The sequence below is a fragment of the Liolophura sinensis genome, chromosome 7, assembly GCF_032854445.1.
Source record: "Liolophura sinensis isolate JHLJ2023 chromosome 7, CUHK_Ljap_v2, whole genome shotgun sequence".
Lineage (NCBI taxonomy): Eukaryota > Metazoa > Mollusca > Polyplacophora > Chitonida > Chitonidae > Liolophura > Liolophura sinensis.
In genome coordinates, this window is record NC_088301.1 from 17,033,444 (window position 1) to 17,048,505 (window position 15,062).

At 38.7% G+C, this 15,062-nt stretch overlaps 1 protein-coding gene across 1 annotated transcript; it reads left to right on the forward strand.

The window, feature by feature from the left end:
* Window positions 1-9,358: 9,358 nt before the first annotated feature.
* Window positions 9,359-12,821, forward strand: LOC135469720 (uncharacterized). Its single transcript, XM_064748282.1, has 4 exons — window positions 9,359-9,528; window positions 10,621-10,773; window positions 11,526-11,638; window positions 12,695-12,821. The coding sequence occupies exons 1-4, from the start codon at window positions 9,359-9,361 to the stop codon at window positions 12,769-12,771; spliced, it is 513 nt and encodes a 170-aa protein (XP_064604352.1). The 3' UTR covers window positions 12,772-12,821.
* The last annotated feature ends 2,241 nt before the right edge of the window (window positions 12,822-15,062 follow it).

Consider the following 15,062-nt stretch of genomic DNA (forward strand, 5'->3'; position numbering starts at 1 on the left):
TAACATGGTTTGTTTCTTAAACTTTATGTGAGATTCCTTATTTATTTGATTTATTTATTTTTTGTTTGCGCTCTTTTCAAAAACATTTCACATATACGACGGAGGACAGCATTATCGGAAAAGGAAACCTGACAAAGCGCAGGAAAAACCCACGACCATCCGCAGGTTGCTGGAGGCCTTTCCCAAGAAAGAGGGAGCCAGCATGAGCTGGACTTGAACTCACAGCGACCGAATTGGTGGAAGCCTACTGAGTCTTTGAGCCACGCTGGTGTGCTGTCCCTTTCCGCCACGGATACTTTGTCGTCATATGACTGAAAAATTGTTAAGTACTACAGCACTAAACTTTTACATACCGGGTTGTACACTTAACCATACTAATTAAATGGCGCGTGTGGAAGTTAATATTTGAAAACATAAAAGACATGAATATTAATCAGTTGTTTATTCATCAGACACATGATGATTGATATCGGCCTGATAAAGCATTCGTTGTATTAACAGAGCCTGGAAGCAAAAGACAACGATAGTTAGTTTCTAGTATTTATATCATTTTTATTGTCATTGCAAAGAAAGAGTAAGGAGTAAAGCACTGCGACAGATAGCCTACTAGACAAACGCCCAGACTTAAAGCCGCAGTCAAAGAAGCAGGAATTGGATTCGAACTCACGACATCAATAATCAAACTCTTAACAGTCCAAGCAGACAAGCGATTTACTCCTCTTAGAAAAGTGTGTAAGTTGTCATTATGGAAAGTAGTACCACAATCCACACGGTAAGAGAGTATGTGATTGTTTTTGCTTCAAACCTATTTACCTGATTAGTGTTCAACCCAATACTTACAAGTACATATCTGCGCGAAGGAAACCCAAGGAAACTGTAGCGAAACAAAAGGAAACTGTAGACAACCCCACGGAAACCAGTTGAGAACTGGACAAATGTCAAATGAAAATCCCAACATCTCAGTTCTTGTGGTCATTCAGAATTGTAAGAAACCTTCACGAATTACAACATTTTACCGTCCTGAACGTGCCGAAGACGTTGGACTTGGCACAGTAGCCCTTGTGGACCATAGGTTTGCAATAGGCTTCGTCGTTGTTGTCAACACATGGGGCTGTTAGCGAGAGATAAAAGATGGAATGGAGTAATTTAGACAGCACAGGTCTCTGCAGTGGTTTGTACTGTTGAAAGGTACACTAAAAAGCAGCTTATATCTGAAGAGTAAGGCGTAAAAACTAGATAGATGTTCCTTGCTCTTCATAAAACCTGCATATCAGATCACTGTATACCCACAACAACACAACGAAAACAAAGATGGAGGTCGTCCACACTCATGACGCCCTTTACAAGCAGAATCTTGAGTAAGTTTTCCCAGGCTGTGTTTGTGGAATCCTGAAGCAAGAATGGGACATTGGACCCACTTACAGGATGTAAGCTTGTTCAAGCAATCTGGGTATTTTCCACCTTAACTCAATTTCATTGGGAATCCATAGATATAAGAAACAAATATCTCGTCTCATTTAAATAATTGGAAATAGATGTCACGAGTGAAACGTATCATTTAGCGCCTGCAAAGTGGTTACAATCTGTCAACAAAATGTAATCTCGTGTTCTCAGGGAAAGGCCATAAAGAAAAGAACCAGCTAGCAAAATGTGGCAAACACAGGATTGTAAGAATTTCCAAAAACAGCAGATAAGCTTGCCTCTAGAGTTCTCCCTGTCATTGTGGTGACAGTGTAATACTGGAAAAATGGTCAAACGTAACCGGTGAAATACAGCCTCTTTGTCACTTTACCTCAACTATGTTAAAATTTAGAGTTTGTAGATCGATGTCAGCAAAATTGCTTGCATCGAGAAAATCAAAAGCGCAGTCATGTTTTCAATTTTAGCCAAGCAGATGCCGGACTTCTCCTAAAATACGATGACGCACCAGTTTCCGCTGCATCGTCACGCGCTAATTTTAATTATTTTTGATACGATATAAATTGTATTTTTCACAACGACTTTAGCTAAATATAATGCATATGGTCGTGTACTTGATCATACCACCTTGACACTGAAGGTCTTCACAGTGTTAAATGCACAGAGAGTATTTCTCAGCACAAAACGAATAGATAAGGGCATGCAAATTAGGTGACGGATGGATGCGAAAACCACCTAAAAGCGATGCCTTTTAGGTGTAAAAAAGCGCTTAGCTGTGTTTAACATCTTACATAGACGTTGAGTATTGATTTTGGTCAACGATGGGAAATTGTGTCATCAATGTTTTGTAGGTAAAATCTAACATTGCGAGGCTTTCACAGGCACATAACCGCTGAAATAACCCATACTTTTTGAGAGAAAAAAAAAACACTCCAACACAACACACACGGATGCTTGCCAGTAAAGATTTCCCTGTCATTGTGATATGGTTCCCGCTAAACGATCTGTGACAGTGACTTGAGTGCCACCACCTTTGTAGAGTAGGAATGTTTGCTCGATAAACACCTCCTAGCAAGACAAAGTATGTATGTATGGGTTGAAACATATAAGCCTACGGGTGAGTTGTTTGAGTACATGAAGTCTTTGTCTCAATGGGTTGTCCATAAATTGTTTCTGTGTTTCTCTTTGGATTATTAAGTAGTATTCTACCAAAGGTAGATTACATGTGATATGTATACACGCTTTCAGTTGAATAATTTCTTTTTTTTTTCTATTGTTACGACCCGAACTGTTTGTCTTATAAAGAGATAGCTTGTTCGAAATACACGACAGTTTAGCCGCACAAAAAAGTAACCAAAACCAGCAGATTTTATTTTACAACAATTTATTAGCTTAACAAGAACAGATAATAAGACTTATACAAATACTAAAGTACTTACGGTGTCCAAACGGACGCATATATTCCACAATATATATACCACACAGGCATAAATGCTCAGAGGCAAATTCACAAGAGGGAAAATCCACAGTATAACTGAGTGTATGACGAAATATACACAAAATTCCATAGACAGGGTCCGTGTACTAATAAGCACTGTGTATGCAAGGACACAAATTAAACATACAAGTTCAGACTGAACAAGTGCTCGGTGGAGATAGGATATAACAAAGCCAGAGGCTATAGAGACACCAAAATTCAGCACAAATGGCCTACTAAAGTAATACACAGCGAAGGCATCCAAACTCTCAATAATTATCCTTTCTCTCCGTTCTCTTTTCTCTCCCCGTTCTCTCCCTTTGACGTGCTTTCATAGGTCTTATATAGCCTGGTGGAATTGTTTAGAAAAAAAAATTCCTGAACACTTGATGTAAACAAACAGGCACCGAACTGCGCACATTGTGGAACACTTTAAGGCAGAGGCGGGCAGCAGGCGCGGAACTCAGCGTATGTAAACAATGGCAAGCTAAATTTAGAAACTGACGGCAGTCGTGCACATAACACTATATACACGTTGTGCATTTCAGTACCATAATAACCCATGTATCATATAAATATCTAAACAGAAATGAATACCACAAATAAATATTGCTATATCATACTGTAGAGCTCCCATACCTGCTGTTTCACACAACTTGAAGCCACTCTGAGCTCATGTAACAGGTAAAGGGAACATAACAGAAACAGGGAAATAAGTGTGTTGTAGCTGGTGTGAGCAATATAACAAAATCATACATAGGAAAAAAACCAAAGCGGCGACGACAGTACGATAATTAACAAATAGTTTTGGATAAACAAATGGTGCAAGCAGTGAAATATACGCCCTCTTGTCAGTTTACCTCGTTAAGGGTTCTTTCCCAACTGTTGTCATCACATGTAACATACAATAACATTAAAACAATGCAAAGGAGAAAAAGTTTTCAATTGTGACGGCTTATTGCTGCTTACAATGGAGCTTGTTTGACCTTTGGAATGTTTTCAACCAACCATGCAATCAGAACAAGAGCTTGCCTTGAGTTCAAGTAATCGTTGACCAATATTTTATCGAGGGCTCTGGGTAATTAACTCAGGCTTTTTAAGACGATCCAACAAACTTCAAGACATGGGAACAACGTAGGCTTTACCTCTTTGTTGAATAACATTTTTGAAAGATATAGCAGTGATTAGCGAAATAAAGCTTCTGCTATACAACAACATCTGAGCTCAACAGGGCATGCGTATAACATTGTATATTTATTCAACTAGCAATCTAACAGAATACGCTGCGTAAGTCAAGTGTGTGGGGCAAAACCATTGACAAAAAAGAAAGGCGGAAGCCTGCCTTCTCATTGGTTGATGGACAACTCATTTGATTATAGATTCGCAATATGCAAGGCGATCGCTATTTGGATTATTTTTCTATGTTTGGAACTTTGCAATTTCGAAGCAAATATTCGACAAACGTTTACAACTATTATAGAAACTGTACGAGTGATTAACCTGCAGATTCCCGTGATAATGTCAAGGAACTTTATTTTAGACTTTCTGTTTGCAAGCTGTATGGCGGAATGATTATAATATGGAACTTAGTGAATCTCATCATGTTGCGTTTCAGTGAATTTGATTCTGTGGATCCGTGTCTTCTAGTCGATCAACTGATCATTCCCGGGGATTGGTCTATTTAACTTACTTGTCCACCCCCCCCCCCCCCCTGTTTATCTAGAAAATGTCTAGATAACGACGAGGGTAAAATATTTAGATAATTTAAGAAGGTAAAATCAATGCGTCCGAACACGTCAGGTGCCGTTCTTACGGTCAACCGCGTTCTTAGTCTGATTTTAAGGAGCAAAACTCATTATTGGCGTGGTATTTCATAGATTATCAAACAGTACTCATGGTTAGTAACCGTTTCAGCTGAATTCGGTGCCTTCGTGGCCGAGGTGGTTAGCGTGCCAGCGCGGCGCAAGGACTCAGAAGCCTCTCACCAATACCATCGCTGTGATGTCCAGCTCATGCTGGCTTCCTTTTCGGCCGTATGTGGAAGTTCTGTTAACAAAAGGGTTTTCTCCGGGCAGTGCCCGGTTTCCTCCAAACATAATGGGCCTACGGACCGCCGTCGTAGGTGAAATATTCTAGAGTACGGCGTTAAAAAGAACAATCAGATAAGTAACAGGATTCGTTTTACAAAAGTCTTAATTCACTGATAGTGTTCTTTAACTTAGTAGCTGTCATACTTACACACTATCTAAACTTGATATACAGCCTGAGGTCAGTAATCGAAACCAGGGTAGCCTTTCCTATATGTTTACTTAGCTTTCAGTGAAGGGCCGAAACAAGCCAAGATAAGACTGAGAGTATATGCTTAATTAATCTGTCGCACCTCTCCCAAAACACCCATTTATTACGCAACGTTTGGGGCATATCAGATGCAGTGAACTTTAGTAAGCTATTTACTGCATTATGCAATTTACTCCTGCTGACCTTGCCTATGGGACAATATGGTTTTGTCTGCAACATTTCACTAGTGCGTAATTTGCTATCTTTCCCTTTTAAATATTAACGTGTACGCTTAGCTTTGGCGAAAATCATTCTTCAGAGTGGAGCCGCCATCAGAAGAAATCATCATAAAGACAGAGATGTTATCATGTCCGTATTACTTGATATCGTCGTTTTTCTGCAACATGCACTTTGCTCAAGATTTGTATAATTAACTTGTTTTGTGGGCAGAAATGGGCTCAAAAAACGTATCTAACCACAGTCTATACACATCATCACTTTAAAAGACATTTCCTGAGTCGTGTTTGGACGCCGTACTCAAAAATATTTCACTTATACGACGGCGGCCAGCATTATGGTCGGTGGAAACTGGGCAAAGCCCGGGGGAAACCCATGACTCATCCTCAGGTTGTTGACAGACCTTCCCACGTATGGCCGGAGAGGAAGCCAGTATGAGTAAAATCTGAACTCAAGTCTGAAGAGTTGACCACAGAACGCAATGTTGCCCTAAGGAAGAAAAAAAGAGCCACAGCATTCAGGTACATCAGTATGCTATTAGCAGTATACATTGATATGATTCAAGCTGAGAATTTAAAGAAGCTATATATGAGAAAGTTTTGACAAAAAAATCTCTTTCGTTAATCAATTCATATTTTCTTTGAATACTAAGAAAAGTTCAAATTATTGCCTTTCAGGAAACATCATGTTCGTACCTGTACTATATTTAATCTTAAAATAATTTGAAACTTTGAAAGATAGTGTTGGGGCTAAACCAGTGTGCTGATATCCTTTCCATCTCCTTTCCCCAGATCAGTTAGGCCAATTTTTATGGCAATATTTAGTATTATATAGCTTCTCTCAAGAAGCTTAAGTAAATACAAATTGTGCATGACCGTATGACGTTTACGCTTTTCCAATACAAATAGGCCGCACCTTTGTTATGCCACACATATTTGAATCTAATAAACTAATGCTGACTGCGTTACAAAATTTGCTTATTTATTTGTCGTTTAACGTCATTAACTACATATGAGAAATGAAACATTCGGCCTTCTTTAGATGCTGTTCATTGACGGACTGTGTTTTGGAAATCGATCTTTCGATCATTAACACGGAACTTCCAACATGGCTTGCAATTCTCTTTCAACGCCTAGAACTGTTTATTGTGCTTACAGTTTTCGCCAACACCGGATCGATGATGCTTGCAAGGTGTTGAATGCAGGTTTGTGCTGTAAATTTTTGTTTTACAATATTACATTTTATTTCAGTTGGTGTTGTGCCAACGAGCAGCCAATCCATTCCATTCAGCATTCGAAGATTGTGCCAAAGACAATCCAAGTGACATCACAGGTTCAGGGTGGCACTAAACATTGTGGATTTGCCGGATGGAGAAGATGCCACACCTTCGACGTCAAATATCAGTGAGTTTATCACTGATCTCTATTAAAGGAAAAGAACGCATAAAAATGATACCAAAATTAGATGAAGAAGGTCATAAACTTGTTTGCCTGTATGCTCCTTAATATTTTTGTGGATTTTTTGTTTTAAGAGAAAATTGTACTAAAAACTTGAATTATGATAATATCTTAATACTTTGATCAAAATTCAAGTTGAACACAGGTTGAAGACCAAATACATCCTCATTTATAGCATTATTACACTGTACCCACCATAAAAAAATAATAAATGTCTTTTCATCTAAAAAAGTTCCAAAAACATGTTGAAGTTCAGATTTACAATTCCTCATCTGAGTTTCATGTAACTTTTTATGATTCTCCACCTTTAATCGACTAAATACTGAAATGTTTTGATGGGAAATGGCAGATATAGTTTATATAAAAAAAAAAAAAACTGGTCCTCCAGTGGTCCAGGATTAAAGAGATCTCATACGGTCGTTTTTCTTTCTTTTTATGATTTGATTCTGCTTAGCACCTTCCAGTTGTAAGCCTGGCAATCTCCAAAAAGTAAAACATAGTCGGGTAAAGGGGCCTTCGTGGCCGATGTGGTTAGCACGCCAGAGGGGACAAGATATAGAGGAGCCTCTCACCAATGCGGTCACTTTGAGTTCAAGTCCAGTCCATGCTGGCTTCCTCTCTTGTTGAGTAAGGCATAAACAAATAAACCCAAAGACAAAAACCCCGAAGAACAACAAAATGATTAATAAACTGAAATAGGTAAACGATTCATTCATCTTAACTTGATACATTTCATCCGGTGATATTTTTAAAACCAGGCGTTCAGCAAGTATATGCGCTTTTTTTCGTGAACATCATCTCCAGTCTGAACGCCAGATGTACAAGAGATGGACTACGTTTATTATGTGACATTCATCGCCAGCGCTATATCATTCCTTACAAGCAATACTTAATTCACCAAACGCAATATCTTTTCGCAACGAAATTTGAAACTTACTAAAGCGCAGTTAGGACATACAGTGTCGTCTCTGATGTCTGAGGCGAAATTTGGTCTGGGCTCCAAACTGTTCTTCTTTGACTGTCTAATGGTGACGATTTATGAATGAAACCATACATTTCGAAAAATCTCTTACGCTTTGAATGGATGTCTTAGGAACTAATTTTCCTCCAATCAGCGTCAAAGTCCGGTTAATTCGACACCGTCTAGTCTGCCATTCTTTAAATTGCATTCTCAGAGATGTGTGAATTTTTAGAAACTAAATTGCGGCATCTCCTGGCAACATCCAGCCGATAAGCTGACTAATCAAGACGACTTAATGCTGAACCAATGGTTGTCACAGTGTTGAGTATCAGGAATAGCATACAGATGAAAGCGAGCTGATTATTGATAAAAATTATTTCCCCAGGACATCCATGTGTTCAGAGGGCCCCTTGGCCAAGGAGTGGGGCAAAGATCCTGGAGTCCCTAACCAATCTCACGCTGTGAGTTCAAGTCCAGCTCATGCTGACTTTCTCTCCGGCCGTACGTTGGACGGTCTGCCATCAACGCGCAGATGGTCATGGGTTTCTCCCGGGCTATGTAATGGATTAAATCTGGATTTTTTTGCCACATAGGAAAAAAAGAATAACTATAGGAAAACTATTGGCTCATCATCATCATGGTATGGTAGCGTCTATTGAAAAACATATGAAGAGTTTAGATTGCATCTGCTACAAAACACGGCCTATATGATGATATATTTATTTATTTGATTGACGTTTTACGTCGTATTTAAGAATATTTCACGTATGCGACGGCGGCCAGTATTACGGTGGGAGGAAACCGGGTAGAAGCCGGTGGACACTCATGCCCATTTATATGACGTCTTTATTTTAGTTATTTTTCCGAATTATATGAGCATTCAATATATCAGTGTGTAAAATTGTGGTGTTAATTATCACGAATGAAATGCACTTTGGGTGATTATGCCCAGGGCATAATATATGCGACAAGCAAAAGTATTTATCTTTTTGAGACATGAGAACGTCACATGTGTATTCTCAAAGTGGATTATCTTTCTAAAAATATACATATAGGGTATCACTAACCATGACTACCTTGTAACGGATCAAAATGTTTCTAAGAGGAGAAGAATTTGTCACCAAACCAAGAATCGAGCAATTTTGAATCTCCAGCTCCAGAGACGAACAAACACGACAAAAACTACAACAAAAATGAAAAAAAAATATGCTTCAGTATTTTCAATAGTTTTGGAAAATAAAAATCATGTAACATAATGGTATGAACGTCATACGAAAATAATGAAAAAAATGGACATAGAAACACTGTCCTAGGGAGAATACGTGTGCAAGTCATTTTATTCCATTTGTGTTGGCAATTGTCCTCAAATCTCTCTTTTGCGGTGGCAATATATAAACCACAGACATTTTTTATCGCGCCTGCTCAGTGACATATATCGCTCTCCCTTGACCAAAATGAGTTGAGCTAATCTTCAGATAGGACTGACTGAATTCATACACTGATCTCAACGCTGCATTAGTTTGCGGGACAATGGCGACGTTCGCCGCTCTCCTTTTCGCTGTTCTCTGCATCGTCTGTTTAACAGACGCACATGTCTTCACAGAGGATGAACGAGAGTTGTTTAAAAACATCCACTTTGAACAGTTGCCTCAAGACCTGAAACTTGCCTTAATGAAGAAGGAAAGAAGTAGTGAGTCAGGGTATGTGAACTATACGAAATACTGACTGACTTCAAAGTGAAGTACGGTGATTTTAACTATGCTGGTAACACACGCATGTAAGATTTGCTATAAATAGTTTAGTACATTTGAGGTGATCTGAAACATTTCACGGTATGGCGGTAAGGCATAAAGCTTAGACATTCCATGGGAAACAATGAAGTATTAATCACTGCCATTTAAGTAAAACTTATTGAAGCAAGTATTAGAACCGTATATAATCTAAATTTATTCTGCCCTTATGTTGCTTTCTAATGGATTTACATTAACAGTGAGGGTAAAGCTCAAGCTGAGGTAAATTGACAAAAAGTAGAATTTCAACGGTTAAATGTGAACATTTAATATGTCTGTTATCATAGTATACACGTGTGCTTTGGTTTTACTCTCCATTCTGTAGCCTTTTGTATCACATGTTTGGTATATTCCTCCCATACGCATGGCCACTCAAATTTAAGGTTGACTGCTAGTCTAACATACTTAGGATTTTCCTACTACATGCAACGTTGGGCGTCAGCGTGTCAAGTCTGTGACGTACACTTTGGAATATCCTTGCGTCACTCGAACTTGGGCAACTCCATTTTAAGTAGGGAGTTATTACAGGTGTTTAGGCCTCAAAATCATTAACACAGGCGACAACAAACTCACACTAGTCTATAAACAAGACAAAATGTATTTTCTGGCGTTTCAGCTCTTAATTGATAGATAAAAAAGCTGATTAAAAATGGCAGAAATGCGTAAAAACAAACTGATTTGCTGCCAACATTTTTCAGTCCTCTGCTTTCCGTGTGTTATAATTTCCGTGACACTCTAAGGCAGTTGTTGACAGCGGAAGAGAGACTGCAACAATATGAGGGATTACGGTTGTGCAATTTGCCTTGGACTTGCCTTTATTTTGTGTCAAATAAATACGAACTTTAAAGTACGTATAAAAGAATAGAAATAGTGACTCATGTTAACATTTCAACTCTTCCACATTTACGGGTCTAAAATCAACAACAATGACTCGATAGAGGCTCATTTTTTCTTGAGTTTGTACCGTGAAATTGTTTTACATTTTCCATATTTTACCTGTAGTTGGTGCTGTATATCTGAGAAACCGTTGATGGCAATTCAACACTCTAAGATTGTGTCACAGACGACTAAGAGGACAATGAGTGTCAACGTGGGTTACAAAAAATGTGGATTTGGCGGATGGAAAAGATGCGGAACCTATGCCGTCAGGTACCAGTGAGTATGATAGCTTTGCTATATATAACACTGAACAAAATGTACATACTAGGTAGGTTGTCAGCTTGACCTATTGCTGTCTTGTTTAAACCCAATACTGACATTTATACTTACCCAAAACAGTAAATGGACAGTGTGAGTAAAACAGACATGGGTAAGATAAAGTGGAAGATCAGACATGGACGCTGTATGTACATGACGAAACGTGTCTCATGCCTGCCCATTTCCGTCGCTATATGTCCCAACCACAGTACAGATGTACAAAATTGCTTTAAGTTAGTTTGGAGACGTTTCTTTATGCTCTTACTTTTGGCGTCCATCATGCAGACGTCGTAATATATGTACCCCGTGGGGCTCTCTGACATTTAGCCGTAGAGTTCCAGATTCGCAAAACCAAGACTAAACCAACTGAACCAAAATGAAATTTTTACCGGCCATTTTTAGTGTAGCCTAGGCGTCAGAACAGACATCCATGTGCCAGCCGTCGACCGAAAAAGCAATAATCACAAGGTATGGTATATAAAATACGAGATAAAGACGGATTCATACAAACAGAAACAGTCAAAAGTTTCAGTGACTAAGGAAATACGAAAGGAATGTTCCAGGCGAACGAATGAAATCAGTGTTCCTAAAACCCTAGTAGCGATCTAATTTAACCGAAACCAAAACGCTGCAAGCTTTGCCGCACGTGTTTACGTGGTATATAACCTTATGTGGACATGATAAAGAAAAAACTACCGCCTTTGTTTCAGGAACATAGTAACATACTCCAAAGCGTATTACGAGGTTCCAGACAAGAGTAAGTGTGCTGAAAAGGATTTAAAATGCTGCAACGGCAATATTTTGATAGCTGGGAACTGCATGGGTATGTATCAACAGAAATGTCCATAGTAAAATATAACGAGTACCACCGCAAAAAAAATCACACAGTTATGAAAGAGTAGCTTTGTTACATGCGACCATTGGCCAACTATCTCAGTGTCGTTGCTAATGTGTGTTTTATTTTCTATGCTGTTGTCGTGAATTATGCATTGTACTCCTGCATAATCAAGGATCCTGCTGGGCAAAGTTTTACAAAGCGGCGAACGACATTTTTTTTATGGTACATTTGTGTGATATTTTGTACGCCAGTAACACCGTACCATTGTCCTAAATGTGCGATTATCATACATGAATGACATTTTTGTGAAACTAGGCGCTGTTGCGTGGCCTAAGCCTCTCCTAGGTCTGGTCTCTTTGTACTGTTTTCTGGTGGTTCTACTTCTAGACGAGTGACGTATAATGAATTACAATTCACATCACTGTATCTGGGAAACCTAATTCAGAGATACAGTGATGTGAGTACTAAGGGGAGTGCTAGGTGGAGTACATTGTATTCTGCTGGTGCGTGGCCTAAGCATCCATGAAATTTTGTCCCTTTCTGTTCATGTGGTTCTATTTCTAGAGTAGTGACGTGTAATAAATTGCAATTAACATCGCTGCATTTTTTAAAAAAGAATTCCGCTTAAGTAGTGGTGTTGACAAGAGGCCAAAATTTCAACGTGTCACCATTTGCCAAGTATCACAATGCTCTGGTTTTCCTCGCGGTGCTATAATCTTTTATATTCAGCAGTGAATTTGCTCTCTCTTTCGCTTTCACTGTTTTGGTGACAATAACTTTTCGACAACGCCTATGTGGCCGTTGGCGGAGTGTAATGCCAGTTGAAAAAGCACGTGTGCGCCACCAAAGCTGAGTATATGACTGGTATTACAAGTATGCTTTGTCTGTAACTTGCCAAAGGTGTTTGGTTTACCCCAGACACTCGGAATTCATTACTCGGCAGCACACCCCCCCCCCCCTTCCCCAAAAGGCCGTTCTTGTGTGAGTGAAAAGTTGTTGAGTGTGGGTCTGATTTGAAATTTGTATTTTTTTTTTCATCAGAACTATCTGTAGCCATTAAATACAAGGAGACATTAAAAGCACTGAAAGACCAAAACCGCCTTGACCTGGTTGGATGATTTCCGAAACGCAGTTGACAAAACTGGCAGGCAAAGTACTTCAAGAAATCGTTTTTTTCTGTAATATATGTTATGTTGCATAAATCCTGGTTTTGAATTGTATTAATTTATTTATTAATTTATTTAGTGATTGATTTAAGCGGTCCATACTGCAAAACTCGCTTTGGGAACGTCTATAACACCGTCCTGACGTCGAATTATATATTTCACAAACTATAAGATGAAATTTCCGATTTGTTAATTGTTTAAAAATTAAATATATTATTGTTGCAAGGGAAACCAAGGGAAACTCATTACATAAGTATATCAACTAGTGGGATAGATAGTTTCAAAAATGTAAGCTGAATTCATCTTCCAACAATTTACTCTGAAACACGATTTTATTACACGCAATACGTCTTTCGGTTTGGGTTTTTATAGCCAAAATATGGGCAGGTCAGATCGATTCAGGCACCAAGTGCTTTTGGATTATAGGGGAAGGGTGAATTATAATTAAAATAACATAATTGGAGTAGCTGTCTGGGGCTTCTTGTATGTTAAGGGTGATGGCATTGCTACAGTTTGAGTAATTCTAGATCACTGAGGTGTAATAAGTTGAAATTAATATTGTTGCATTCTTTTTACCTAATTCTCCTTAAGTTATGGTGGTAGGAGGCGTGTAATTCGCTACAGTATTTACATGAACAGTTAGAATAAAATCACAACAGCAGGAAACTGACAAGACCTTGTATATCACTAGTTACGGGTCATCATTTGCAAAATATCACGTATCTCTGCCCTGGAATTTCTCTCAATTCTGTGCGTCATTAATTATTTTCCGGCCATTTGTACACGAGTCATTTTAAGACTGACCATCTCATGACTAGTGAAATACTCCTTATCACATAGAGAATTGACACAATATATACATTGATTGCTAAGACAATAGCGCGGACTAAAACGTGTAGATCTATTCCCGGTTCTGATATAAAAGCCTGAATTACATGGTGCAGCAGTAGACTTATATATATAATTCGTCTGAGGCACGCCCTACTTGTAGTTTTTTGGACGTTTTATCGTGTATGCCACTGGATATCTTACCTCAGCTCGTAAAAATAAAGATACACTTTGAACTATAGTTTATAGCAGTTCCACAAAATGCTGGTAGGGCGTCTTGGAGTGATACATGGCTCGCTGTAGTGTGTTCTGCGTGTTCTGGCCTACAACATTGTATTCCAACAGGCATGTGGTTACAAAATACTGCAAAGACAAAACAACAAATAATTTAAGCTTGGTTTTTCGAAAGAGAGGCCATAATTCTATATTTACAGGGCTTTGATTTCGTCAATGTGTGCGATTTTCTTACTTTGAACTGTTTCATTTATGCATCGTCCAAAAATAACATGGTTTGTTTCTTAAACTTTATGTGAGATACCTTATTTATTTGATTTATTTATTTGTTGTTTGCGCTCTTTTCAAAAACATTTCACATATACGACGGAGGACAGCATTATAGCAAGAGGAAACCCGACAAAGCGAAGGAAAAACCCACGACCATCCCCAAGCTGCTGGAAGCCTTTCCCAAGAAAGAGGGAGCCAGCATGAGCTGGACTTGAACTCACAGAGATCGCATTGATGGAAGCCTACTGAGTCATTGCGCCGCGCTGGTGTGCTGTCCCCCTCCGCTACGGATACTTTGTCGTCATATGACTGAAAAATTGTTAAGTACTACACCACTAAACTTTTACATACCGGGTTGTACACTTAACCATAGTAATTAAGTGGCGCGTGTGGAAGTTAATATTTGAAAACATAAGACATGAATATTAATCAGTTGTTTATTCATCAGACACATGGTGATTGATATCGGCCTGATAAAGCATTCGTTGTATTAACAGAGCCTGCAAGCAAAAGACAATGACAGTTAGTTTCTAGTATTTATATCATTGTTTTGCAAAGGAGGAGTAAAGAGTAAAGCACTGCGACAGATAACCTACTAGACAAACGCCCAGACTTAAAGCCGCAGTCAAAGAAGCAGGAATTGGATTCGAACTAACGACATCAATAGTCAATATCTTAACAGTCCAAGGGGACCAACGATTTACTCCTCTCAGAATAGTGTGTAAATTGTCATTATGGAAAGTAGTACCAAAATCCACACTGTAAGAGAGTATGTGATTATTTTTGTTTCAAACTTATTTACCTGATTAGTGTTCAACTCATTACTTACAAATACATACCTGCGTGAAGGAAACTGTAGAGAAACTCAAGGAAACCGTAGAGAAACTCGAGGAAACTGTAGCGAAACACAA

What these genes read in the sequence shown, in the direction of transcription:
- LOC135469720 (XM_064748282.1), top strand. Translation starts at nt 9,359, where the DNA reads ATGGCGACGTTCGCCGCTCTCCTTTTCGCTGTTCTCTGCATCGTCTGT. An exon ending in GAAAGAAGTAGTGAGTCAGG is followed by an intron (nt 9,529 to 10,620) that starts GTATGTGAACTA and finishes TTTTACCTGTAG; the next exon opens with TTGGTGCTGTATATCTGAGA. An exon ending in GATAGCTGGGAACTGCATGG is followed by an intron (nt 11,639 to 12,694) that starts GTATGTATCAAC and finishes TTTTTTCATCAG; the next exon opens with AACTATCTGTAGCCATTAAA.